General features: G+C 31.4%; 6 protein-coding genes across 10 annotated transcripts; 2 read left to right on the forward strand and 4 right to left on the reverse strand.

Annotated features, from left to right (window-relative positions):
- Nucleotides 1-262: 262 nt before the first annotated feature.
- On the reverse strand, nt 263-1,100 carry LOC116340621 (cytochrome b-c1 complex subunit 6, mitochondrial). Of its 2 annotated transcripts, none has more exons than XM_031767207.1 (3): nt 964-1,100; nt 689-800; nt 263-581 (listed from the first exon to the last, which is right to left on the reverse strand). In XM_031767207.1, exons 2-3 carry the CDS (start codon nt 779-781, stop codon nt 408-410), a joined length of 267 nt encoding a protein of 88 aa, XP_031623067.1. In that variant the 5' UTR covers nt 782-800; nt 964-1,100; the 3' UTR covers nt 263-407. The 2 variants fall into 2 exon arrangements, with proteins under 2 accessions (XP_031623067.1, XP_031623068.1); XM_031767208.1 differs by having other exon boundaries at nt 689-826; nt 964-1,061.
- A 482-nt stretch (nt 1,101-1,582) lies between these two features.
- LOC116340618 (histone-lysine N-methyltransferase SETD1) lies at nt 1,583-8,210 on the forward strand. Of its 2 annotated transcripts, none has more exons than XM_031767205.1 (7): nt 1,583-1,600; nt 2,622-2,863; nt 3,006-3,983; nt 4,064-4,184; nt 4,275-5,212; nt 5,281-7,579; nt 7,692-8,210. In XM_031767205.1, exons 2-7 carry the CDS (start codon nt 2,622-2,624, stop codon nt 7,863-7,865), a joined length of 4,752 nt encoding a protein of 1,583 aa, XP_031623065.1. In that variant the 5' UTR covers nt 1,583-1,600; the 3' UTR covers nt 7,866-8,210. The 2 variants fall into 2 exon arrangements, with proteins under 2 accessions (XP_031623065.1, XP_031623064.1); XM_031767204.1 differs by lacking the exon at nt 1,583-1,600 and adding an exon at nt 1,902-2,327 and having other exon boundaries at nt 7,692-8,209.
- A 247-nt stretch (nt 8,211-8,457) lies between these two features.
- On the reverse strand, nt 8,458-9,339 carry LOC116340619 (mediator of RNA polymerase II transcription subunit 21). Its single transcript, XM_031767206.1, has 4 exons — nt 9,198-9,339; nt 8,973-9,121; nt 8,766-8,892; nt 8,458-8,695 (listed from the first exon to the last, which is right to left on the reverse strand). Exons 1-4 carry the CDS (start codon nt 9,237-9,239, stop codon nt 8,600-8,602), a joined length of 414 nt encoding a protein of 137 aa, XP_031623066.1. The 5' UTR covers nt 9,240-9,339; the 3' UTR covers nt 8,458-8,599.
- A 160-nt stretch (nt 9,340-9,499) lies between these two features.
- On the forward strand, nt 9,500-11,336 carry LOC116341063. The gene is made up of 2 exons (XM_031767919.1): nt 9,500-9,695; nt 9,764-11,336. Exons 1-2 carry the CDS (start codon nt 9,576-9,578, stop codon nt 11,285-11,287), a joined length of 1,644 nt encoding a protein of 547 aa, XP_031623779.1. The 5' UTR covers nt 9,500-9,575; the 3' UTR covers nt 11,288-11,336.
- Nucleotides 11,337-13,267: 1,931 nt separating this feature from the next.
- LOC116341043 lies at nt 13,268-18,023 on the reverse strand. 2 transcript variants are annotated; one of them, XM_031767896.1, is made up of 6 exons: nt 17,961-18,023; nt 17,777-17,884; nt 16,460-16,570; nt 16,343-16,370; nt 15,661-16,192; nt 13,268-15,413 (listed from the first exon to the last, which is right to left on the reverse strand). In XM_031767896.1, exons 3-6 carry the CDS (start codon nt 16,521-16,523, stop codon nt 14,142-14,144), a joined length of 1,896 nt encoding a protein of 631 aa, XP_031623756.1. In that variant the 5' UTR covers nt 16,524-16,570; nt 17,777-17,884; nt 17,961-18,023; the 3' UTR covers nt 13,268-14,141. The 2 variants fall into 2 exon arrangements, with proteins under 2 accessions (XP_031623756.1, XP_031623755.1); XM_031767895.1 differs by having other exon boundaries at nt 17,777-17,969.
- A 1,918-nt stretch (nt 18,024-19,941) lies between these two features.
- On the reverse strand, nt 19,942-26,083 carry LOC116340883 (corticotropin-releasing factor-binding protein). 2 transcript variants are annotated; one of them, XM_031767617.1, is made up of 5 exons: nt 25,968-26,083; nt 22,838-22,901; nt 21,132-21,530; nt 20,784-20,935; nt 19,942-20,695 (listed from the first exon to the last, which is right to left on the reverse strand). In XM_031767617.1, the coding sequence occupies exons 1-5, from the start codon at nt 26,013-26,015 to the stop codon at nt 20,453-20,455; spliced, it is 906 nt and encodes a 301-aa protein (XP_031623477.1). In that variant the 5' UTR covers nt 26,016-26,083; the 3' UTR covers nt 19,942-20,452. The 2 variants fall into 2 exon arrangements, with proteins under 2 accessions (XP_031623477.1, XP_031623478.1); XM_031767618.1 differs by lacking the exon at nt 25,968-26,083 and adding an exon at nt 23,220-23,483.
- Nucleotides 26,084-26,225: the final 142 nt, after the last annotated feature.

Genomic DNA, 26,225 nt, shown 5'->3' on the forward strand with positions numbered 1-26,225 from the left:
ATACGATCAAACTAGTTTAAGAACAGTAATATATACTGTATAAAATCATCTTTACAAACAAACATCTTTAATATTTTAATCTTATGTAAAAAAAAAACATAATGTATCACAGTTTTCAATTTTGGATTTTAAGAAAAAATCAAATTATGAAATAAATGAACTTGAATTTTTCAATATCTAACGTCAACCGATTTGTTATTATTAAGTAATCGAAACTGTGTATTTCTTAGGAAAAAACGAATATTACCAAAAGACAACTTCACTCTTTTTTGTTTTACATACAGTTCTATTTATTTAAATAACTCATCGATTTTACAATTTTCATTTCTCTAGTTAATTGTGGATTGATTGGACAAAAGAGATTTGAACCCTTTTTGCCTTATTTAAAAGTTGAATCAATTAAGTTTTTATTTTAATTTAGAGAATAGTGTTTCGCCTACACAGTTATTCAATGCATCCATATAATCGAAAAGCTCCTCGGCGCAAGTCTCTTCGGTTTTTGTTCTTGAATTAACCCGATCGGTGCATGTTTGCAATTTTTCGTAGTATGCTGCTATTTTGGGCTTTTGTCCACATTGTTCCTAAACAAATATTTAATGAGCCCACATTAATCGATTGTTTGTGATGTGCAATCACAAGTCACAACATAACCTCTAAATGGATTTTTTTTTAAATTTTATATAATTACCTTGAGGACTTCTTGTGGATTAATTACATCTTCTTGAGCTTTAACGCTTGGGATTAGGGCAGCTTTGAAAAATTTCGCAATTGAAGTCATCATTATTTTGTCACTGAACGACCTAAAAGTTAAAATTGGAATTTGATACTATTGTTATGTGATTTGGTTTTTGTTCAGTGTTCACAATTCATTTATTTAAATTAAATTCAATATAATAATTTCAATATCATATAGTGCAACACATTCAAAATTTACGAAAGTTTCTACAATTAATTAAAACTCACAAATATCTATTTTAGATTCAAAAATATTATGCAACACGAACACCGTCAAGACTCAACCAAGTATTTTGATGATAATTTTTTTTTCGTAATGTCTATTGACTTTGACAAATTGTTCTTGGTTTACAGTGAACGAAATATTATTTTGATAAATGGGGTGTCAACAAATTTAAGTTGATATTTTGGACGAACTATCGTTCAATTTTGATTAATTTCTTTATGTTACTTTGCTTATTTAGATACCAAGAATATGTAAAAAAATTTATGCCCTTTAACACATAGATATTTCATTTAAAAGGTGGCAGAAATATGAATTCTATAGGCAAAGTAATGCCATCTCTTGGTTAACGAAAGAGTTGATTGCTAACTCACACACATACACTATACAGCAATGACGAACTCTGACTTTGCACAACTGTAAGAAAATTGGTTTACCTTTTTCTTCGAAATGGGTTCCAATTTTGCAATTTTTTCTAATCAAAAGGATCATCGTGACCTACACATGGTCGTTGGTTTGATTGAATTAGTTCAATTTAACTTGATCCAATTTTTAATAATATAAATATCAAATACAATTTAATGGACAGGCGCTCTAAGAATCACTAAATCGGTTTCCACCGATTGATAAAATGTTCAAAAGGTAGAAATTTCTTCGGGAAAAACAATTATTTCATTCTTCATTTTAGGTGTTCAAGCGAGTTCGAGAAAGGAATTTTGACAATCATAAGTTACTTTGCAATAATAATTCAAGATGTTTCATAGTTAAATGAGATATTAAATCATCAAAAGATAAAAAAAATCATTTCTATAGGAAAAATGAACATAGAACTCAGTCTTTTGTGAATGTATGTGTGCGAGCTAGCTATACATTACATTATAGTACTCACCGTGTTGAACTGTCAAACAGTGGACTGTCGTCGATACATACGCAACATACATATATTTTTGGTCTCGGATCTTCGAATAAATAAATCACTTTGTGCATTCGATATAGCAAAAATAATTGTAAAAAACATAATTTCGTATATTTTTGTAAATTTCGGGAAAATGAAATCGTGCTTATTATTCATTCGCTAGCCAACTAGCCAATTTGCTTGGGACGCATTCAGAATTTTACAAAAATTTGCATAAAACATCAATATTCTGTCGCTCACGAACAAGGCGATTTTTTTCATTTATTTTTGTTTTATTGTGATAATTATAAATTTTTTCGAATATCGGATGGCGAATATAAATTTAAAAAAAGAATATTTTCTGAATTAAATGCGTTCCAAACAGAATAGGCTTGCAATCTGAATAGTTAGCATATAAAATATTTTCGATTTTTTGGTGGCATCCTAAAGTACACAAATTGACATTTATTCACGGTAAGACCAAGAAAAGAAACGATGAAAACTTCTATATAATCAATTTTGTTCGCGAATTTTATATTCTTCTATTATTCAACTTTAAGGCATAAAATGAATCCCGTGTTGAATTTTTTAAAGTTTTCTTTCTATAATTCGCAAATTTTTTAAATTGCACAAGAAACATAAAAACATTAAGCTCAAATGTTGACAGTTTGAGGTTATGTCGTTCAATTTTTGTGTTTATTTATATTTGTCTACGTTGAGAATTCAATTATTTTTTCAATATTTTGATCAATTTGTTTGTTTTTTTAGATGAACGGAAATGTTGATCCGCAGGGCGGAGGCAATAGCAGTGGTGCAGCGTTACAAAAACCTGTTCAAGATTATAAGTTGATTATAGATCCATTTTTGGTGAAGGCGCCACAAAAAATCTATCGTTACAATGGAATTGTAAACGATCCAGCCTATCCACAAGTTATATTGAAAGATCCTCGTAATGCCAAAGCAATTCGCTTACGAGTACGACTCGATCCCATCGAATTGCCAGTACCACGGTAATTGCCAAGCAAACAAATAAACATAAACAAAGAAAGACCAAACTGAGCTCATAATATGAGATAGACTCAGTTCGGAGTTTCTTCAAATAATTAATAGTGAATGTAAAATTATGATAATAGCATTGAGTCATTATTATAGATTTAAAATTGATGAGCACTATGTTGGAGATCCTCCCGCCGTAGAAATCACAATCACCAATATGAACGACAATGTTGATGAGAATTTTTTGCGAAATCTTTTACAAAAATGTGGTTCAACTGAAGAGCAAATCATTTATCGACATCCACGAACACAACGACGTTTGGGCATCGCACGAATAGTTTTCGTTGATGTTAAATCGGCTCGAGCTTGCATTGAAAAATATAATCAGCAATCAGTTATGGGAAATGTTATGAATGTTTTTCATGATGCTTTCGGTGAACAATGTAAACAAATTTTGCAAGAGGCATCCGGTGAAAAGAAACCACAAAAACCAATAATTCAAGCACAACCACCTGTAAATGCACCAATAAATCAACAAATGCCACCAATGCCGACAATTCCATCTTTTAAACCAAAGGATGAATTGTTGGTACCACATGTCAGCGAATCGGAGCCGTATTATCAAGTAGACTATAGTAATCCATACGGCCGAAGTGGGCATATTTCGAGTGATCATAAACAAGAAGAAAATGATTGGAATGACAGTCGAGACAAATACGATGAATATGGCTACGAAACAGAAGATCATAGGCATTATCGTTATGAGAAAAAAGATGGTAGAAGATGGGAATCAAAACCGTCCAGATATTATAAAGGTGAAAAAGATCGAGATCGGCGCACAGATAGAAGAGATTATCGAAGCCATCGAGATGAACGAGATAGTAGTCGACGACGTGAGTATGATTACGATAGGAAAGACCGAGATAGCCGTGATCGACGGGAAAGAGATCATCGAAGTCGTGATTCAAAATATCGTGACTACAAGAAATCAGACAGAGACTATCCACCATCTGCAGATAGTTCATTTTCATATAGTAGCAGCACATATACAATGAGTTCACATCATCATAGTGGTCATCATTACTCATCATTTGATAGTTCATCTTCATCATTTCATCAATATCCACCTCTCCCGTGAGTATCTTATATGCTTCAATATTTACCATCAAATTTGTCTGTGTACGTTCCATAATCTCTATAATTTCACACTGCAGAGCTTATCAGCCACCACCGCCGCCAAACGATCCTTGGCCGAAGGTTCCGGCCGCAAAACCACCGCCAGAACCCGATTGGGATGAGGTTGATGCACAAAAAGATGTTGACAAATCGTTAAAGGTAGATTGAAAACGCTTTACAACTTTTATTTGGAATAAAATTATTAAAAAGTACTTGAATCACAAATTATATTCATTCAAATTCATATAGGATGTAGCCGAAACAAAATCTGATATGAAAAACAGTGAACAAGATGACGAAAACAATATTGATTTAGATACCAGAATTGCAATGATGTTTAAGGAGAAATCGTTTGGTGCAGCACCGCCATTTCTGCAATTGGATGACAGTGAATCAGAAACGGAAAAAGAAAATGGACCAACCGATGGCACAGATAATTCATTAATGGAAAAAATTAAAACCGAAATGAACACAGAAACAAGTGGTGAAAATAATTTGCAGGGAATAAGTGAAACAAATAGTAACGAATCAATTGGCCAGACATCGAATTCAGGTGATCGGATGAAAATTAAAACCGAAAAAACCAAATGCATCGAAGATGGTGCCAGTGATATTTCGAGTGATGACGAAGTACTTGAATCGTGTGCACTTCCCAAGCTAGGTGATGGTGATATTAAGGTAGACGATGATAAAATGTCATTGTCCAGCCTATCATCGACAGACGATAAAGTCAATCGAAAACCAAATGTGCCAGACGTTGCTTTGCAAAAAAATACGGTTCCACAAATAGCGGATTATTATTATCCACCCAATACAAATCCTTATTATTATCCAAACAGTGAAAATACGGCATACGATCCATACAATAATCAATATGTGTCATCTCAGGGATATATGCAGCCATATATGCAAGGTTTTCCAACGTTGATTCCAGGCGGTGGTTATGTGCAATCCGAATATCCAATGAAAAAGTACGAACCAGTTCCTTTAGTGCCCCCTGAACCAACGAAAAAGGATCCATCGGAACAAATAGTTGCTGCAGTCATCGAACGTGTAAAAAACGAATTGAAACAAATTTTGAAAAGGGACATTAACAAACGAATGATCGAAAGTATTGCATATAAACAATATGACGCCTGGTGGGATGAACAAGCGCAAACCAAAAATAAACCACCTACAATTGCCATGTAAGTTTTGTTTTTGCATTATATATCATCATTGAGCATGTAAACATGATTTTATTTATATATTTTAGTGCACAAGTCAGTACAGAAAAGAAGGCCACCGTTCCGGTCATCAACCAAGTATTGACCAATAATAAGCGTGAAGATTTCAATGGTTTTACGTTGGGCTTCCGAACGCAAATATTGAAATTGCCACGTTTTCAGCGTATACGGAAAGCACCAAGTCCAGTACCACAAGATGAAGATTCAAAGAAGGACCTTAGTGATCAAGAAGAAATTATTCATCGCTCTGATTCAGATGATGAAGTGGAGATTCCCAAATCTAAATCGACATTTAATGAAAAGCTCAAAGAGAATGAATCAAAAATGCGAAAACGAAAGGCTGGTAGCGTGTCCAGTTTCTTCACGTCATCCAGTGAGGAAGAAAGCAGTAGCGCCGAATCAGATAGCGATTTGGATACATCTTCATTAAGTGATATTGATGAATTACCAACAATTGCACCGAAAGATAAAAATGTTGTAAAGAAAATTTATTCGGATTCAGATAGCGAGGATGAAATAAAAGTGGTTCCAAATAAAAGTGGAATGGGTGGAAAATCAAAATCCAGATTGTATTCGGATACGGTGAGTGAGGAAGACGATATAAGCATGGATGAACAGGCCGATGAGAAAGAACTCGACATTTCTCAAGACAGAGTTAAAACACCAGAACCAGTGATTGATGTAGATGATGATGTTAAAGTACCAAAAACACCGGGACGACGAGATTCAACACCAACCGAACAAAAGAAGTCGAACTCAATTGATTATGACCGACTGTATAGTGATTCTGAAGATGAACGGGAATATCAAGAGAAACGACGAAGAAATACCGAGTACATGGAGCAAATCGAACGTGAATTTATGGAGGAACAGCTCAAACGACAACGAAGCAATACAAGTGAAACAACCGAAGAGGAAGATATTTTACCAGAGAAAGCACCAAGTCCCGGCGATCCAGTTACGCCATCAATTTCCAAACTACCACCCACACCTGACATTAAATTTACCTCAGATCCATTTAAGAAGCAATCGGAAGCATCAAATGAAGGTGTGTACATTTCTAAGAAAGCTCAGGCTGCGAAGAAAGCTAAAATGCAGGAAAACAGACAAGAGGAAATTAACGGTTTGGCTCGAAGTATGTCGATTTCAGAAACTACCGAAGATGAAATGCAAAAGGGAAAACTTTCTCCCGAATCATGTTCAAGTCAAGAAAGTCAAACAAGTCATGCAAGCCAAGTTCAATTGGAGCATTGTTATTCGTTACCACCATCAGCATCGCCATCATTGTCTTCGCCTTCATCACAAATTATTATTGAAACACCGAAATCGATTGTTGCAGCAGCAATATCACAGCCCGTTTCAAGTGCATTTGTCCATGATCATGGTTATATGACATCAACGAGTACAACCATATCAACGTCAACAAAAGCGACAACATCCACTACCACAAAATCAACCAAAGGACCTGGACGACCCCGTAAAGATCCCAACCAAGCAAAGAAGCCGAAGAAAACAAAAATGCAAACCGTTATCGATGAAGAAAAAGCAATACTACCGAAACAAACAGGAAAAGATATGGCCCAATTTATTTCCCGAGAAATATACAAAGACAGAAGTACACGTGAACAAGTTATGCTTTTGTATGAGTTTCTCACGAAAGGAATCGATACTGAAGACATTACCTATATGCGTCGAAGTTACGAATTTCTGTTGCAAGATGATACAAACAATTCTTGGTTGAATGCAACCCATTTTATGGAACACTGTGAGACTGATCGTAGTTTAATTCCACCACCCAATAAAAAACGAAAGAAAGATGATGATTTGCGACGTCATGCTAGTGGATGCGCTCGAACTGAAGGTTATTATAAAGTTGATCTTCGTGATAAAATGCGATTTAAGTACCATCATTCAAAATCAATCAATGAATCGGGCATGGACGATGAAGTGAAATCAAAGATGATTTCAAAGGTGCAGGGTTCACGTGAAGCACGATCAAATCAACGACGTTTGTTAACAGCGTTTGGTGCAAGTACTGAAAGTGAATTGTTAAAATTCAACCAACTGAAATTCCGTAAAAAACAATTGAAATTTGCAAAATCATCAATTCATGATTGGGGTCTATTTGCTATGGAACCGATCGCTGCCGATGAAATGGTTATTGAGTATGTTGGACAAATGATTCGGCCCGTTGTGGCTGATTTACGTGAAACAAAATATGAAGCAATTGGCATCGGAAGCTCATATCTATTCAGAATTGATTTGGAAACGATTATTGATGCTACGAAGTGCGGTAATTTGGCACGGTTCATTAATCACAGCTGTAATGTGAGTATCGTAACTACAATATTTTTTAAATATTAAAAGTATTTTCTTCCCGGTATGTTCATAAATGACTATATATATATATATCTTTTTTCATCAATACATTTTATTATAGCCAAATTGCTATGCGAAGGTGATCACCATTGAATCAGAGAAGAAAATTGTAATTTACTCGAAACAGCCTATTGGAGTGAATGAAGAGATTACATACGACTACAAATTTCCTTTGGAAGACTCAAAGATTCCTTGTTTGTGTGGTGCACCTGGTTGCCGTGGCACACTCAACTAAACAAATTTCGAACCACCTTTAATTCCACTCACTTCAAATGCGTCATAATCTTTATTTGTTTCTTTCATTTTCATTTGGATTGAAGTAAAAACAACCATCAATCGGAATTCATTTATAGGAGATTTTCATTTAAAAATTGATGAAAACAAAAAAACCATACACACAATATTATGTAAAAAGCCTAATTCATGTGAAAGTGTTATGAGTAAACAAATTCTTTTCTTATTTAAGTTTTTAATTCGTCTCATTAGATTTAGAATATTTCAAAAAAATAATCAATTCAATTGTAATCCGTATTTTTTCTCATTTTTCATCCTTGAGATTTAATATTAAACCGTATTAAATGACATTTTCATTCATTACTGTTTATCGTTTACTTTTTATTCGTTCATCATTTCAAGTACATTTTTTATTGTAAAAAAGCTATTAAATACACTGAAAATCTATAATTTGAACATTTCAATGGTTTTGATTATATAGGAAAAATGAATTTGAACTCTTTTATAAAAATTGAGAAAAAAAAACTATACTTTAACTATACACAAGCATTGTAAGACTTTGGAAACGGGTGGCAAGCAATCAAAACACAGAGTTCACTTACACGTTCGAATTCATGTTCATTTATTTTGTTTTAATACAAATTCGTCTTGTCCAATTTTATTCACATTATGTTAAAATGTTTTTTATTGCTAATATATCAAAATTGAGATTATGAGGAAAGGAAAAAAAATCTATTAAATCTTCATGTCACTTGACTCAAGCTGTGCCTGTGCTATATCACTGAGAGCGGCTTGAATTTTTTCCAATGTCTTTTGACCACGATCGACAATCTGAAATTAAACAGAAATGTTTCATAAATTCAATTAGTTAAAATTTAGAGTTATTTTATTGTATTCTTACTTCTTCTAATCGTTTGGCTGCTTCTTGATTTTCAATTTCCAACCGACGGAGACTTTGTGCTTGTAACTCTTGAGAACTGTCTTCATTTGGCAATGATTCAATTAAAGTATCAATATCCTTAGCACATCTAAAAAATAAATCAATTTAAAAATACGCGTCGCCATATTACCATAATTTAATTACAGTTAAAGTTTATGTGTTCTATACCTTGATATTAATGTTGAAAATAGTTGTGCATAGTCTTCTTGTGCACTTTGTGATGACTGTTGTGATCCAATACGTTCAAATCCGGGAAATTTACTTGGAACTGAAGCTTGTTGCAATATGCCAATGCTATTGCAAAAATGTTCCGCTTGCTTTTGAGTTAAATAAATATTTATCATTTATTGGCTTATGTGTGTCAGCGTATGCTTTGTATATTTCATTACTTACCAAATTAACTGTGTCCTGTAATTGCGTTAAACGGTCGGACATATTTATTGATGTAAAAGTTTGAAATTACAATTGATAAATTATCCAAATATAAAACAAGGTACAGTAGAGAATTGTTGATGTTTCTTGTTACAGTGATATATTTGACATTAAAACAGAATGTCAAACATTTATGTGCTTCAAGGGCTGACAACTTGACCATTGTCATCATCATTGGTGAAACACTCTTAGCTGCATACAGCACCATCCTTAACCATATTTACGAACTAAAAATTGTCAAAATACATCGAACAATAAGTTGTCATAGAATTAGTTGTAAATTGAAAATAAACTGAAATATTTTTCGAAAACTTACGCACCAATTAAATCCGAAACGAAATGCCATTTATTTGGGATGATAATGAATACCAATTTATTGATGATGAAGATGAATACGATAAACATCGATTTGTAATCGTTAGGAAGTTATTCATTTCCTTAAAAAATGAAGATTCGCAGGTTAGCGACCTGGTTCATAATTTTTTAACCTCACACATGTGTTTTATTTGAAAATTATTTTATTTCAGGAAAATCATCAATTTAATGAGGCGCTGATTGAGAGGTGCTTTCGAAAATTTGGCGAAATTGAATCGATTGAAATATTGGCCAGTGAAAATCGCGAAGCATATATTACATTTGTAAGTGATCGGTGTGCATATTTGGCAGTGGCACATAATTCATGTCAAAGTGGTCGGCTCAGAAAACAATTTAAAATACAGCCAGCAGATACTTGGACACAACCAAAACAAGAAAGCGATAATATTGATGACTCAATCGAGGATTTGGAAGAATGTGATGTAGCATTCTTCACATTGAACGAAGATTGTATATTGGAGATTTTTAAGCACTTAGATTTTGAATCGTTAATAAATGTATCGGAGGTGTGCAAATTATTCAACCGCTTACTACATCAACATATATTTCCACACTTTACCTCATTTGCAATTGAAAATAGCACAAAAGATATACAAATGCCTTTGGCCAAAGTACGCCGATCACTGATATGTATTGGCCCCTACATCACTGAATTAAAGTTCAGATGGCACGATTATGATCACAATAATCGATTACAGCGTTTTTTAGAAAAATTGGGTCAATATGTTGGAAAAAATATTCGGCGAATAAGATTTTGGGATGTTCTTCTGTATGAAGAGCATATTCCAGCAATTAAGTCAATTTTTAGTATTGTGGACACACTAGAAATAACTGTTTACAATCCAGCCTATGATTTAGATTTAGATTTTCAGGAATTGTGTCCAAATTTGAGAAAGTTAAAGTTATTGGAAAATATGCAATTGATCCGATGCTGTAAACCATGGCCAAAATTGGAATACCTATCAAACGTGGGAAATGAATATATGGTACTAAATACTTTTCGTTCATTCTTGGCACAAAATCCGCAATTAAGATGTTTGAAATTCACAGCATATCATGCTGATGAACGTTTGCAAGCTGTTGCACAGCTTATTCCAGGCGTACAGAAGCTAACAATTCTACCATCATTTCCCAATCTAACTGCTTCGAATATTGTTTACCTAAGTAGTCTTGAACATTTGACAAAACTTAATCTAATGTACTTGGATGAGGCTGATTTAAATGGTATTCTTCAATGTTTAATACGGTTTAAGAGCCTACGCGTGTTGAAACTTCATTTGTTATACGATGGTGGCGAAGAAGATTTACACTATGAACCAAATCAACAAAACCTTATTGCTATTGCACAAGAGCTACCAAATTTGGAAATGTTTTGCACCCGATACATAAAATGGAAAGAGTCAACAGTGAAAGACTTTCTAAAGTTTACCAGTCGATTAAAAGCCTTGCACATACATTGGTCCGATTTAAAAATCACCAACTCAATGATTTGGGAAATTTTCAAGGTTTTGCAAGCAAACCGCCAACCTCTTAATGGAATAATACCACTGGAACTTTTCGTGAATGCAACTGATATCACTGGAATTCAAACAATCAGAGATCATGACATACTACGGTTTTTAAATCTTAACACAAAATGCAGCCACATTGGAAATTCTGCTGAATCGATATTTTAAAAAACAATTAAAACATATAATAGGACTATTTGATAACAATTTGCTTTTTTCAACCATATTTACAATTAATATTAACTGATGTTATTGTTTCTCAAACATTAAAAATACCTATAACTATCAATTTTATATTTTACAATATAAACAATGTGTCCTATAAAATAGAATCTTTTATTGGATCACTAATTGTTTGGTTTGTCTCAAAAAAATTAGTTTATTAAACTAAATCAAGTTTTTTTTTTCTCATTTTGTAAATATTGTCACTTATTAACGAAATTTTTAATGCCAATTAGACATTAGCGACTACAAAAACCCATCATCAATACTTTTTAGATTAGGAAATATTTGCAACATATAATTACAATCATTTGTGTCCGTAAGAATAAATATGGCAATACAAAAACGGAATCTGAAGAACGTTACATCATTTTTTTTTGTATGGAGTTGTACTATGTAAAAAAAAATTATGTAACGTTCTTCAGATTCCGTTTTTGCCACTTTTATTCCCATGGACACATTTGTAAAAAAACAAAACATGAAAGCGTTCGAAAGAAAATTCAAAGAAGTTCATAATTTTTCGATGAGTTGTTCTATTTCAACTATTTCATTGTTGAAAAAGTGAAGAAGCAAATGGAATAACAATATTTTTTCCTTTACGTTATATCTCTTATTATCGCATGCCCGGTTTAGTGATAATACCCAATTAATCCAATATAATTTCACAGGTTCAAAAAACAACAAACTACTTTTCTATGCATATATGCTATATTTACTCATTTAGTATCGGTTATACAACCAATCAAAACAAATACATTGAAAGAAAAATCAAATCAAATTGTTCTAACTTTGGTAAAATTTTCGAAATTTTTGTAAAAAAAATTAGTACATTTGAATCGTTGCGGCGAAAGAGTAGCTCTTATTTTTCTCCAAATAATACTGCAACATAAAGTTTTTTATGAATAGTTTATTTGTTGTATTACAACAAATAAACCGTGTGAAAAAAACTTCATGTTGCAGTATTATTTGGAGAAAAATAAGAGCTACTGTTTCGCCGCAACGATTCATTTGTTTACCATTCATGTTCACATGCTTAGTTGGTTAAAAAATGAAACGCACTTATATAAAGAGTCGAAACGAACGACAAAGCACAGTCTTGAGTCAGTTGCTCGAATTAATAAATGAAAAGCTGTATTTTGGTTGGTACATATTAATTTTATAAATTAATGTTATGGTCGTAACATGCATGAAGCATCTTCAAACGATCATGCCCAAGTTCAAATTGTTTCACTCGTAAATCATTCGTTTCACTTGGAAATAAATGGATTACTATTTTGGAGGCGGATCCATGACGGGACCATACAATGTCGCTAGCCAGCTATTTATATCAGCTATTGCCATATGGACATATAAATAGCTGCTATTTAACGCATCTCCCCGCTTGGACGCTGTGTATGCTGGACATAATCATGGTCTCATTGTTTGAAATTTTTAACGTTTTAAATCATTTCAAAACAATGGCACCATTGTTATGTCGAGTATACGCAGCAACTGACCGAAGATATGCGTTAAATAGCAGCTTTTTATATATCCCTATAGCAATAGCTGAATCAGCTAAGCTGATATAGATAGCTAGCTAGCAACATTGTATGGACGGGACCGATACTTAAAGGAAAAAGTTTCTTGTTGAATTTCTTTCTGAAGTATTTGAATGCACAGGTTAATTGAATGCACAGGTCAAATTTTAAATCCGATTTTGTTTAAATGAATCCTTTTTTTTTCAAATATTCAATAGATTTTTAATTTTTCTAGTATAAAAAACATGACGTAAGTGATTGGCTGGAAGAAAATACCGAAGAGGCTGAAATAAATGGATTCAAATGACGAACTGAAAATTGAAATAAAATTGTGATTTCATAATAATTTCATATTTAATGAAATAAAAATTTATTATTTTATTCAAACTTTAAACATAGTTTTCGCTTATTTCAATAAATGACAGTCTTAAGTAATATGTATACTTTCAAAAACAAATTCTTATATCTTAAATGGCTACTACTAGGCTGATCGAAAATGACGTGACTTTTTGAATGAAAGGTGTCACTTTTTCCAAACTGATATTATTTTTGAGAAGTACTACCCTTCAAACCTCTAAATCACAAATTTGAACCAAATCCGTCCATGGACCCAGAAGTTACATAGCTTCAAAAGAGACCAACCTCTGCTTTTTCTCGAAAAACAAAAAAAAACGAAATTCGATTTGTGAAATAAACATCAATTTTTGTATAATAAATCCGTCAACAAAGTCAAAACTGAGCTTGGTGGTATTGTTCGGACTCTCTTCTATTTACTAGAGCCACAAGAAAATTCTCCGTTGATTTCGGATGGGCCCCATAGATGGGGTCATAGAGGAAAAGGAAACGAACACCTTGAAAATGGCATTTTTTGAAGAAATGGTGATGATGTGATTTGGCGGTTTGAAGGATGGTCTTCTAAAAAATAATATCAGTTTGGAAAAAGTGACACCTTTCATTCAAAAAGTCACGTCATTTTCGATCAGCCTAGTAAACCAAAATATATACTTTGGTAAAAAACAATTTGTGAAATAATTTAACAACAATCAACATATAAAAAATATTTGCTATAACTCTGGAATTTTTCAAAACTTACTTATAGATGACCAGAAATATTTATATAAATTCATAAAGTGTCCAATCTAATAATAAATTTAAATGAATTTTTAAATTACTCCTTTTATCGATATTTTTGGATTGTAATTTTGGTAACTAAATCAATTACTAAACTATCAACAAAATTAAAACTATTGAATTGTTCTTATGAAGAGCAAGACGATCACAGATCAAATGAAATATAAGACCCCTGGAATGACTAATGCGAATAATATTAAATATATGAGTATATTACAGCCTGGAATAGCACAATATTTGAAAAATACAACAATGACTACAACAATTAATATCAGCACTATAACAGCTATAATTAATAATATAATAGGATGGATGTCATTTCCTATATGGGATTCATAGATTGGAGGAGATTTATAAATTTCTTTTAAATGATTGATATTATCACTAATCTGTGTTAATTGATTGATATCATCTTCGCTTAAATATTCTGGTAATTTTGAGTTAGAAAGACTTTTAATATGTTTTGATTTTTCGACATCGATTGCTGCGCTTGAATTAAATTTTGCTGATGGAATTAAATCATGCACGTTTTTCTGCTCTGTTTTTTCAAGGGCTCTAATTTCTATTCGCTCAGTTTTAATTCTGCATTTTTGCGACAGTGTTATGATGCCCGTGTCTTGAAAAATCAATTTTGTTCGAGAATGCGGGCAAATGATTTCAACTGTTTGAGCTTTTGTTAATGTATACAGAAAAGTGTTTGGTTTTTGCAACTTCTCCCAAATATCTTCGGTTAAATTACTCGTTTTAATATCACATGTATGTGTTACATTTGTGTTTCGTAGTAAATTTATTTCACATCCCAAATCATCAGTTGTTCGCCTGATGGGAAAACTTTGTTTACAAATTCGATGCTTTGCATTAATTTTATGGCAACTCTTGAGTTCGTCAAGAGTTAAAGTAAAAAATTGTTCGTTGGGCGAATCTAGTGCAATATATTCATTTTTTGGACTGATAAAACTAAATTCGTTGCTTTGGTTTCGATATGGTAGTTTCAATATTTTATAAACAATAAAATTTTTCATTTCGACCAAAGGTACAGAGAATCGAAGTACGAGATTATTATCGATTATTTCCCCTTCTGTTGATGTAATTTGGTAAAATTTTGATAGATTTTCTCTGAGTGGCAACGGAAAATGGAGTCCTTGTGATGCTATCAGTTTATTAACACGCTCCAGTTCATCCATAAGCATTTTTGGTGCAATCCATTGCACATTTTTCGATTTTGATGTTATAAGATCAAAAAAGCGTCGTTGTTTGTCTGAAAAACTGGTGAGTACAAATGTCGTGTACTGCATCAGTTGATTTAATTTTCCAGTTAACGTACTCAATACTGTGGCATTATTTAACAAATATTCCAAATCATCAAATTGCCTCTGTAATGCCAAATGTTGAACAATTTGCGAATTCATTGTTTTGTTCAATACCTTGAATATTAAAAAGCAAAATGTTTAGAAAATGCTTTAGGCTAAGTTTTTAAATGTTCTTGAAGTTAAAATTGAACCGACCAGAATATTCATGACCTCAAGAAATTTGACAAAATAAAAATGCAACGTGTCCATACATCTTTTATATGAACATGTTGTTCTACTCTTACTTGAACAAATTTTCTGAGCTCACGAATATTCTAACCGATTCAATTAGTTTTTTTTTATAATATCATTAAAATCGTACCTTGATTGTGTCTTTAAATAAAGATGTTTGATTATTTGCAAATAAAACGTGTTGCAAATTTTCTGTTTTTAATACGTTGATTTGATTCCGATAAAATGCAACATCTTCTTCAGGTAGTGAAAAGAACAAGCGCCTGGAAATGGTTCCGAGCAGGTTGCGCTTTTTTCGTTTGGATCGGTCAAATAAGTTTTGATCTCTCGTATCCGCTTTCAGATCAAAAAACCACTTTATTTCATAATTTTTTATTTCTTCCATCACATTGTGTAATTGTGGCAATGTATGGTCACAATGTGAAGTTGAAACTGAAAGCGAAAATTCATTTTTTATACTATCGCACAAGTTTTGAATGTTTTCCACTGTTTTCTCTAGATGTTTCATTTCCTCCACAAAATACGATAAATTAACATAAGTAACAAATGTCCATTCGGAGTGATAGACTTGAAGATTGGCCATTTCATCAAAATAGACTCCAGCGCTAGATTTTATCTCCTGCTGGTCGAACTCTATATATTCATTCTTAAAACTGTCATATCTGTAAAAAAAAACAATCAAAGTATTTTAAGATTTTTATTATGCTGTTTGAATTTATAGTGTATGTTTTATTATGTCGTTTACAAGAATTGAATTCTTCAACCCTATTTTTTTATCATATTTTATATATCATTGATTTTATAATATTTACCGATCATGTTTATCAAGAACTTGAATAGCTGAAAAAGAAAAACCGAACAAATTGAACAAATTATTTAATTATCTGATTGAAAACTAAAAAAAATTCAAATTGCAGTAGAATAATTACCTGGATTAGTAGCACTTAAGTTTATGCCATAAATGCATAAAATTAGCAAAGTTGTTGCTTTCATTTTTTTATAGCTTGTCGTAGACTGTCGGTCAATTTTATGAAATTAATCTAAAAATAGAAGAGAAACAATCATCAGTTGGGTCAATACCCAAAATCTTAACAAATTCAAAACGGTTTTTTTTATTATCATAATTTTATTTTCGCTGAATTATTTTCAGAAAAAGCAATGTGATGAAATCAATTGGAAATCACACTCAAAAACTACGAAATATAGTCGAGGTATTCAGATGAGATTGATGATTAATAAAATTGAATCAGACCGAGATTTTATGCATATTTTCCATTCAGAGTATCCCATAAGTGCCCTTTCTGATTCATATCCGTTATGAGTCATCAAACAATAAATTACTACAATAATCAATTTTTCATATTTGCATTAACCGCACAATCATTTATGGTATTTTAATGCAAAAAATGCAGCAAAAATGTGACAATATTTATAATGAATAATTGTCGAACAAAAGCAAGATAAATTATTTATTGTAATCACGATTCAAGAATCACAAGGTGATATAAATGATGTTGAAATAAGCAAGCTGAGTTAAGAACGGAATAACTTAAAAAAATATATCATCAATTTGATGTTTAAAAAAAAAAAAAAGATTTTTGTCATCTCTTTTTACTTTATTTTACGAAATCAATTTGAATTATAACGATTTTTTCGATGTCAATGACCAAAACTAAATCCATATTAATTTCAAAATAAACAAACATATAAAAACACAGAATCGACATTCATCCACCAAGGTGAAAATATAAATTCATTCAAAACTTTTTTTAACGGAAAATCAAAATTTACGTAAAATTATCTTATTAAACATTGTATTGTTGATAAACACATCAAAGTGGTTCCAAAGACAAAATTAATGCACAAAATCAATCGTGCATATACTCAATCAAATGCAACGGTTGTAATAAAGAATGCATTGGTCAATTGAAAATGGCAATCATGATAAGAAACGGCTAACATGAGCGACACACAAGCAAAAACGAACCGGAAAAATCAAGCGGCGCCAAAAATATGATTGAAAATGGACACATATACAACGCAGCAAATTTAAAACTTTTACATCGAGTAAACAAATGCAATCAGCTCGTTTGAGTCGTTTTACATGAACAAAAGACAACATCATGAATGAAAACGATGGTCCGATTCAAAATTCAATTTTCAGTAAATTTGATTCGTTAACTTTGATTTTATTTTGGTTTTATCGTATATCGCAAGAATATAATAATTACAAACATATTCATTACCTTTGTTTTTCATATCACAAAATTTGTTTTAATAAAAGCACTTTGTTCATAAAACTCACTGTACAAGGATGCTTTGCATTTGAATATAATAATACTTAATTATTAACACTTTTTCAGTTTAAAAAACAAAAATCTTTTAATTCATTTGATTAAAATACACGCAAATCTCTTAATAGGTACTAACCATTCGAAAATAGATAAACAGAATACAAATTTGAATGGAAATACGCACGTAAAAGAAAAACAAACTGAACAATATCACACCACAACGTCTACTGAATGCATTGTAGAAAACAAGTCTTCAATATATGTTATTTAACATTTCAAAGCATAACATCAATCGATGATTCATTTTAGCTTAATGATTGCGGTTACTGCAGTTTTTCATTTGCAATCCATGTTTCTTTTACTTTCTTTTCGACTCAAAATGACATGCATCTTATACACACACACATTTATAAACTGAATACGACGAATAGCTTGATTTGTCACTATAGCAATCCCCAACCACACTCAACTATTCATCGGCTACCGATAAAATGCTAATATTCATTTGAATATATAACTAGTTTTTTTTCTGTCTTTCGAATATATTGTGCGAACTTCAATATTGTTTAGGTGCGTCACAGGTGTTATTTATTCCATCAATCAAACCTGATTAACCAGTACATACGTTTATTTTTTCTGTTGATATACAAGTATTAGATCAATTACCTTACACACCTTTAACTTGAGATGAATTTAATAAGTTCAGTTTTCATGGTAGAAAAATACATTACTAATTAGCACTGAGTTTCCGATACTTTGTTAACGAGATCCCGTATTTATGTCGATTATAAGACGAAAAACCAGCACAAAGAATGCATATGCATATCTTTATGCGACACACTTATTTCGTGAGTCACAGTTTGACGATATATAGAGTAATAATTACAACATTTAGGCATATTTTCGAGTTTCGACCTGTCTTTTTTCAAATTTTCTGTTAACTGATTTGGTAAATGGTTTGAACAACGTTAGAGAAATGCCAAATATTCATAAATTTTTGTCACCGATCTTACAAATTTTCCACACAAATTTAACAAAGCATTTCACAATGATGTCACAAAATATATCATCTATGATTTTCTTTCAATTTACCATTTCTTCTTGTTAAAAATCATTTCAACCGTTTATGAATACACCAGCATATCGAAAATTTCATTTATGCTATAAAAATTCAATTTGTAAAATTAACAGTGTTGATTTCATTGTCAGTAAATATTACATCGAATTACAGGCTTTGAATATTCTATAAAAGTGAATAAACACAATATATTTCATTTTAGATAATAAAGTGGGTAATTTTGCAAAAAAAATTTTTCATGCGAGATACATAAAACATCTTGTTTGGATAACTGTGCTTGGTTTAAAAATCGAAGAAATTGATTTGAAACTTATCACACATCAAATCAATTTATTTGACTGTTTTTATTTGAAACTTTTCAAATCAAAACGAAAAACTAAAAACTATTCGAGAATGGGCGGATATGTATATATGAGTAGCTCATATCAATCAATCATTTGCTACATTTAATGAGTATGATAAGAAAATTGAATACTCGTGTATGAATTGTATACACGGGTGCTAGTAGAAGTTGAAGTGTTGAAAAATATTTAACAAATATAATATCAAACTATCCGCGACAGGTATTGAATAGAATTGAAAAACTTCATTCGGAAACACCAGCATATATGCTATGTTGCCTATTGTGATTTGTTGAATCGTTGTAATTTTACTATCTATATAAACCTTTGCATCCTTAGTCTAATCGACAGACAAACAAAGTTATTTGGACTACTTCAAATCCAACTGAAAATTCATTCACATTTATGTCAGAAAATGATGTCAACAATAATTCAAAATTGAAATAGATCTGTAATTGAAAGGAAATATAATTTTTAATGCCATTTATTTTAACTTAAAAGGTGGTTAAGAATTTTATTCAGACATTCATTAGTTTTTTTAAACAACAATTCAACACAAGGGTAGACATATTTGTCACAATTGACATAAACGTTTATTTATTTAACTCAAATGAAAAAAGTTTATTTTATTTTTATAAAAAAATCGATCATCTATGAATGATATTTTATTTATAATGGATATTTTGATCATTGCAGTGGAAATCAAGTAATCAAGTGAAACTTTTATTACTTTTCAAAACTAAAAAATTCAAAAAATATTTTCAACTTTAAACTAAGAATCTTACTATGAAAATGTGTAGATTTATTATATGAAATCGTGTATGTAATGACCGTAACAAGTGCGCCTCATTCATGGAAGAAAGTATGAAAGATGTATGGTTTAAATGTTGCTTGGAAAATAAATAAGTTGATAGATGTAAAGGCACAACTTTTGAATACTGACACCTGTTAGTAGGTCTGAATTTTTAGTTTTTTCGAATTTTTTTTGTTAAAAAAGGGTACACATGAGTAAAATAGGCTGTCGGATTGTGTTTAAAATAATTTTTGATCATGAAAACAAATCAGCCCCTATAAAAGCGCCATTTTTGAGGTCAAAGGTGTCACTATTCTAAAGTTAAGCCGATGTAAAATGTGAATGAAATGAAGGCGTACTATTCTATTTAAATTATCGAATATTCATTAAACATTTATATGCATGATTTCCGTAGTTTACATTGGACACAATAATGTAGCAATGTTGATGTCATTTTCATCGGCGTTTCGTACGGTAAGAATAAGTTGATTATTGTAATTGCCATGTGAAACAAGACGAACCGTGGTAACTTCACAAAAAATCGCTTGTTCGGGTCCAATTTTTTCTGTATGACCGCATACATTGGATGAAATTTGCATGTTTACACTATCCAAATCTTTTGAGCCTCCAATCACCAGATGATCCATGGAACTATCACACTAAATATCAAATAAAGGTATCATTCATTTATTCTAAGGTAATAACTATAATATGAGCTGTAAAATATAATATTATTTCTCAACATACATTATAATTAACCGCTTCATGTTCAGCACCAATGTTTACAGCTCTAAGTGTTACTACAGATGGATTTATGGACGTTAGAGTGCAGTTTCTTTTCGCGCCATAGTTGCTTAAGCTATAAAACGGTATTGTTCCTTCCACCAAAATATTGCATGCTGAAAAGAGAATCAAATACAACAAACGAAAACTGAATACTAATGTAGAACTAAATTCAGAGTTTTTGAAACGGATTTTGTCACATTTGTTTGATTTCCTTGGACCATGGAATTCTTTAGATTTTCAAATGGAAATTTTACACTACGAGAAATTGAAACAACCTATTTCTATATTAGTTACTATGAATATTCTTACGTTCAGGATTTTCGAAAAATTTCACTGTGGCCACAAAAGATCCCCGAACTGGTATACGATATTGAAGTAGTGCTGCATTTTGACTAGATCGAAAGCGTTTTCGTAATTGTCTAAATGGCCATTCGGCGTTATGATTACAAAATTCATGAGTACGTTGTTCAAGTGGCAAATGGTGATCCCTTTCATTTGGGAAATATTTTCCATTTAACTCCCATCCGTCGAAAAACGCCATTAGTGCACCCGTATCGCAGCTTGCATCCAAATATTTAATAGATATTTCAACAACTCGATTTGGATCACTCACGATGTACAAGCCACAAACTGTCGTCGATGGTTCTTCTACGCTTAACACCTTTTTAAACGAATAGTCACCTTCTTCCGATGCAACATGCACACAATCTATTTATTATATTTTAAATTAAAAGAAAGTTGCTGTTTATTCAAGTGAGAAAAATTTGTTTGCTCTAATTGATGACAATAAATCGTTTATGTTTTTTCAGAACTAATTTCCAACTTTTTAACTGACAGCCCTTTTGATTGACTTGTCATATATGGTCTGGCTCCCACGCTAAAATATTTCTATTAATATGGACTTTAACAATTCGGTAGCTTTATGCAACGCGAAAAAAAAACGTTTGAAGTAGTTTTAAAATGATAAATGAACATTCAAATTTTATACAATAGGGTGGGCCGAAATATGCTTTTTTTCTCAAAATAATATTGTACCTATGGCTCAAATTTTTTAATGATTGTCAATAATCTCTTTTAAAACATAAAATGTAGTCCTTTTCTTGTATTTTTTTTTTTTTTTAATAAAAACTAACTTAAATGACGTGGAATATTAATGATACGGAGAGATGGGCACCAGAGTTGATTTAAGCCTCATGTTTGAGCTCAATAGTTTTCAAAAATTGGCCTTATTTATAAAAATCGATTTCGAAGCAATAATTTGAAATATTGGATTATCAAACTTACAAAACATGAAAATTTATACACACATGTGTTTATCAACCATTTACTATTTGTGAAAGCAAAGTAATTTCAAGATCATAGACATAAACTTTTAGTGTATTTCCAACGAAAATCTGAATTCAAATTGAACATACTACTAAATTCACATTGCGTACACATTGATAATATTAATGATGCGTATATTTTGTTAAAATAATTGAAATCCATGGTTCTAGTTCTGAAAACCAAAGGTTTTAGCTTCACGTACGTCGAGTGGTAATAAATAAATGATAATACTACTATAATTGATACATTTGAATGTTTAGATTTGCTAGAAAATTATATTCATATTATATAAATCGTATAATAATAGTATTACGCTAATAAGAACCCACAATTTTCTTTTCATCTATCGTAGATGATAGTTTTTATATATATACAGACTAAACCAATACTGATGTAGTTATTTGTGAATGCTTGCATTTGATGTGAACAATTCAAAGTTTTCATGTACAAAATGTAGTGTTAGAGAACATGTAAATTCTCTGCCGATGTTATATGACAGAAACATGACATCACGAAAACCCCGCACAGTTGAATGAAATTTAATTTGCGAATTGTTATGTTTGTGGTTCGGAAAATGGAAAATGCATGCATTACGGTTCCAGTACTTAATTGTTTTAAAGTGTGGGTTTATATCATTGCAAATGACGTCATAGCAGGCAAGCGGATGATTAACGTGAGATAACACTTACCGGATATTTCAGTAACGGGATTCGGCTCTAGATATTCAAACGGTACACGTACTGACGACCAAGCCTGCAAAAAATGAAAATAAACAGTTTATGAAAAAGGTTAGTTGCAAAACTAATTTAAGAAACACAATGATTTGTACAAATTTATCCATCAAAACAAATAAACCCAGGTGAAATGCGTGCACATACGTGGGAGATGTTGATTCGAATTCACTTTATTACCAAAAAATTGTCCAATTTAAAAATGACCCAATTCAATCAATGTTTCCGAATTTCATTAAATAAAGACTTTCTTTAGAAAGAATAAAAAAACTCAATGACGATGGTCATTTTTATAAGGTGTATTTTACCGGTAATTTTACTATTCATCGTTATTTATTACATTTTCCATTTGAAATGAAGTGCGTGGGCGACGGACTGAATAATTCAGTGAATATATCCTTCATTGACGTTAAATTGTCGAAACAAAACTACACTTGCGAAAATTGTTGAAATAAACTGAGTCAAATCCAAAGTCACAATACAATAAAAAATTTGGGGTGGATAAACTAAAATCTATTATTCAAAACACGTTTTCTCAATTTGTATGTAACTACAACGATATACTGTAAGCCTGATGTATATGAAATTCATAAATTCTTCAAGTTATTGTTTTATCAGATGACACATTAAGACAGTAATTAACTTCGATATCTTGCATGAATGGATTTTATCTAGTTTCTTAGAGATTGCCATTAAATTTCGACGATTGTTTTTGTTTATTTTATACGCTGTATCTTTCAATGTGAAGCTTTGATAAAAATTGTGATTTTAGCAAAATGGAAAGAAAATTTAATTTCCAAAAAGTTATTCTGATTAGTGAATTCTCTCAGTTTTGTGTAATGCCCGTAGCCATTTAAGTTTTTAATCTTTTAAGAAAGCTGTGTGGCTATCTATATAATATCTAATGTGTTCCCACAGTGCCGCGGAAATTGAATAGCAATGAAAAGACTGTGGCTTAAAGATTAAAGAGAAGGAATTAAATTAAGAGAAAGGTCGGTAGCGATGTGCACAGATTACTCAGCTATATTGAGTTTTGTTGGCGAGCCGTAAATTAAATGATATTAATGCAGGTATTAATGTGCCGTAAATATTTTCAGTCAAGCAATTAAACTGAAAACGAACTATTTTATAACATTTAAAAGTTCATTATACTTCCAGGGGTGGAAAATAATGTGTTTTTTTGAACATTTGTTTCTACTTAGACGCATTTATGTAATAAATTTGTTTTATTGTTAACGAATTTCGATGGCAGAAAGCAAGTACATGTTTCGGTTAAAACAATTACAAAAATATTCACGAAATAGTAACTATTTAATGGTTTTTCTCTTAATACTGCATTGATACAACCAAATTATTACAGCTGACAATAAAAATTGCTATGGTTTCGGCATGAAAGCAATATTGTCACCGGGCAAATTAGCGTTGACTACGTCAACAGCATTAATTGATTCAATTCATAGATGCAGTGATGCCATTAACACCATTACTTGTAACGCGGATCAAATAAAGAAAAATGGCATAAAACTCATATAATTAGAGCTCACATACAATTCATATGGCATTCAATCAGATTATAGCATCATAACGTTCACGGGTGCCTTGTTTCATGCTTGCGTACATCTTTCACACAAAATTTACTATTTCCTCGTAATTTTCCTCGAAACCACATACTAAAGCATAAAATGATTTTTTTCCTATCTACAAGACGTACGTTTTTATTAATTAGAAAACTGGGAATTTTTTTTATACAAATCGATCCTGTAAGAATGTAGATATGAAAAAAGTTTTTCTATTGAAATAAAACAAACAACAACAATGCAACATACGCCAAAAATCGTAATAGTCGTTCATCGAAACATTATGTCATATGAAGCGGTATGTAATAATGTATTTGGCTGTGGAAAACAGAATGAAAAGCAATTCGAACGGGTGTGAAAAATGTTTTTGCATCATCTTAATGAAAGAAAAATATCAAACTTTTGATGGAAATTGGCTTTTTTACCCATGCGAGTTTTATCACTGTTTTTCTAACGTGGTTGCTTGAAGGTGAATGAAAAATTAAAACTACCGAAATCCATTACGTATATACATGTGTTTATTGCGGGTGGATGGATGACAATGTGCAGGCGTCTCTTTATTTAGAAAAAATAAGAAGTTTTCTGATTTTTTTTTTCAATCCCTATGTCGTTGAGCATACATAATTGGCCACTTTATTTCCAATTAAAATTTCTGAAGTGGAAAGAATTCGGCTTCGTATTTTGTTTCGAAAAGCAATCAACAAACAATGACATCGGATACTTTGAAGTTAATAGGTTGACACTTTTTGAAAAGTTTGGTCATACAAAAAAGAGCGCATCACCCTGAATAGATTTGAAACTCCAACTTTTTCTCTATTCTTTTTTTTTCGTGAATTTGATCGATTCAATCTCGGGACATGTCGCACTCAAAGTTTTTTTTTAAATATTATACATGTATTTTGTCTGAACGATGAAACCATCAACATTGAATATAAACTTCGAATAAATTCATTTTTCTCTCTTTAACGTTTAAAAAGAATTTGACACAAAGTCAATATACTGATATTATCACTGAAAAAACAGTCCATTAAATGTGTCAATACACTTTTCTTCAAGTGCACTGATAGAATATTCAAGTCGTGCCATACTAAAATATTCAACACCGATATTTTTTCGTGGCTCGTATAATATATTTAACATTATCTTTGTACAAAGTTTGATCATTTTCTATGTTAACAGAGTTTTCGTTCAGAAACGAATAAAATGCAATTTAATCCGATGGAATATTGAGTAAGACTTGGTCCTAATCATCAACTCATCAAACGTATAATTTTGGATATTACTCAAGCGTTCAGAATGTTAACACATTACATAAAAGCAAACGTATTAGCCTGAACAAGTGTATCAAACTGTGATCACGCTGTTTAGATATTATTATACATAATTATGTATTTTGTATCGGACGACTAAATTTACTTCGATACGTCTCTATTCGGTTTTAAATTATTAATTTTATCATGGTTGAATGGGTTATTTGATAAAAAACACAGTTTAAAAATGAAAAATCTCACCTTGGCCTTTATAATCAGGAAAATGAACAGAACAAAAATTTTCTTCATATTTGAATTAAAACACGATTTGGAAAAAAATCACAATGAAATGTTTTTCTGTATGAAATTGTTTACAATTGAAAGTTTATATATTATTGATTGAAATTTATTAAAATGGTAATTTCATTTTATATGGCACTTTTTTCACAAAAATTCATTGTTGTATAAATATCAAAATTGAAATTTATTGAAAATAATTCTTTCTTTATTATTTCCACT

Source organism: Contarinia nasturtii, unplaced genomic scaffold, assembly GCF_009176525.2.
Source record: "Contarinia nasturtii isolate CC-2019 unplaced genomic scaffold, AAFC_CNas_1.1 Cnas_scaffold_695, whole genome shotgun sequence".
Lineage (NCBI taxonomy): Eukaryota > Metazoa > Arthropoda > Insecta > Diptera > Cecidomyiidae > Contarinia > Contarinia nasturtii.

Excerpts from the sequence above, each read along its gene's own strand:
- LOC116341043 (XM_031767896.1), bottom strand. The coding sequence starts at position 16,523 with ATGAAAGCAACAACTTTGCTAATTTTATGCATTTATGGCATAAACTTA. Across the intron at positions 16,371-16,459 it reads CTTAAGTGCTACTAATCCAG|CTATTCAAGTTCTTGATAAA; the intron begins GTAATTATTCTA and ends TTTCTTTTTCAG. Across the intron at positions 16,193-16,342 it reads GTTCTTGATAAACATGATCG|ATATGACAGTTTTAAGAATG; the intron begins GTAAATATTATA and ends TTTTTTTTACAG.
- LOC116340883 (XM_031767617.1), bottom strand. The coding sequence starts at position 26,015 with ATGAAGAAAATTTTTGTTCTGTTCATTTTCCTGATTATAAAGGCCAAG. Across the intron at positions 21,531-22,837 it reads TCCCGTTACTGAAATATCCG|ATTGTGTGCATGTTGCATCG; the intron begins GTAAGTGTTATC and ends TATAATAAATAG. Across the intron at positions 20,936-21,131 it reads ATTTTTCGAAAATCCTGAAC|CATGCAATATTTTGGTGGAA; the intron begins GTAAGAATATTC and ends TTCTCTTTTCAG.
- LOC116340619 (XM_031767206.1), bottom strand. The coding sequence starts at position 9,239 with ATGTCCGACCGTTTAACGCAATTACAGGACACAGTTAATTTG. Across the intron at positions 9,122-9,197 it reads TACAGGACACAGTTAATTTG|CAAGCGGAACATTTTTGCAA; the intron begins GTAAGTAATGAA and ends TTAACTCAAAAG. Across the intron at positions 8,696-8,765 it reads CAGCCAAACGATTAGAAGAA|ATTGTCGATCGTGGTCAAAA; the intron begins GTAAGAATACAA and ends GTTTAATTTCAG.
- LOC116340618 (XM_031767205.1), top strand. The coding sequence starts at position 2,622 with ATGAACGGAAATGTTGATCCGCAGGGCGGAGGCAATAGCAGTGGTGCA. Across the intron at positions 3,984-4,063 it reads CATCAATATCCACCTCTCCC|AGCTTATCAGCCACCACCGC; the intron begins GTGAGTATCTTA and ends TTCACACTGCAG. Across the intron at positions 7,580-7,691 it reads TCATTAATCACAGCTGTAAT|CCAAATTGCTATGCGAAGGT; the intron begins GTGAGTATCGTA and ends ATTTTATTATAG.
- LOC116341063 (XM_031767919.1), top strand. The coding sequence starts at position 9,576 with ATGCCATTTATTTGGGATGATAATGAATACCAATTTATTGATGATGAA. Across the intron at positions 9,696-9,763 it reads TAAAAAATGAAGATTCGCAG|GAAAATCATCAATTTAATGA; the intron begins GTTAGCGACCTG and ends ATTTTATTTCAG.
- LOC116340621 (XM_031767207.1), bottom strand. The coding sequence starts at position 781 with ATGATGACTTCAATTGCGAAATTTTTCAAAGCTGCCCTAATCCCAAGC. Across the intron at positions 582-688 it reads ATCCACAAGAAGTCCTCAAG|GAACAATGTGGACAAAAGCC; the intron begins GTAATTATATAA and ends ATATTTGTTTAG.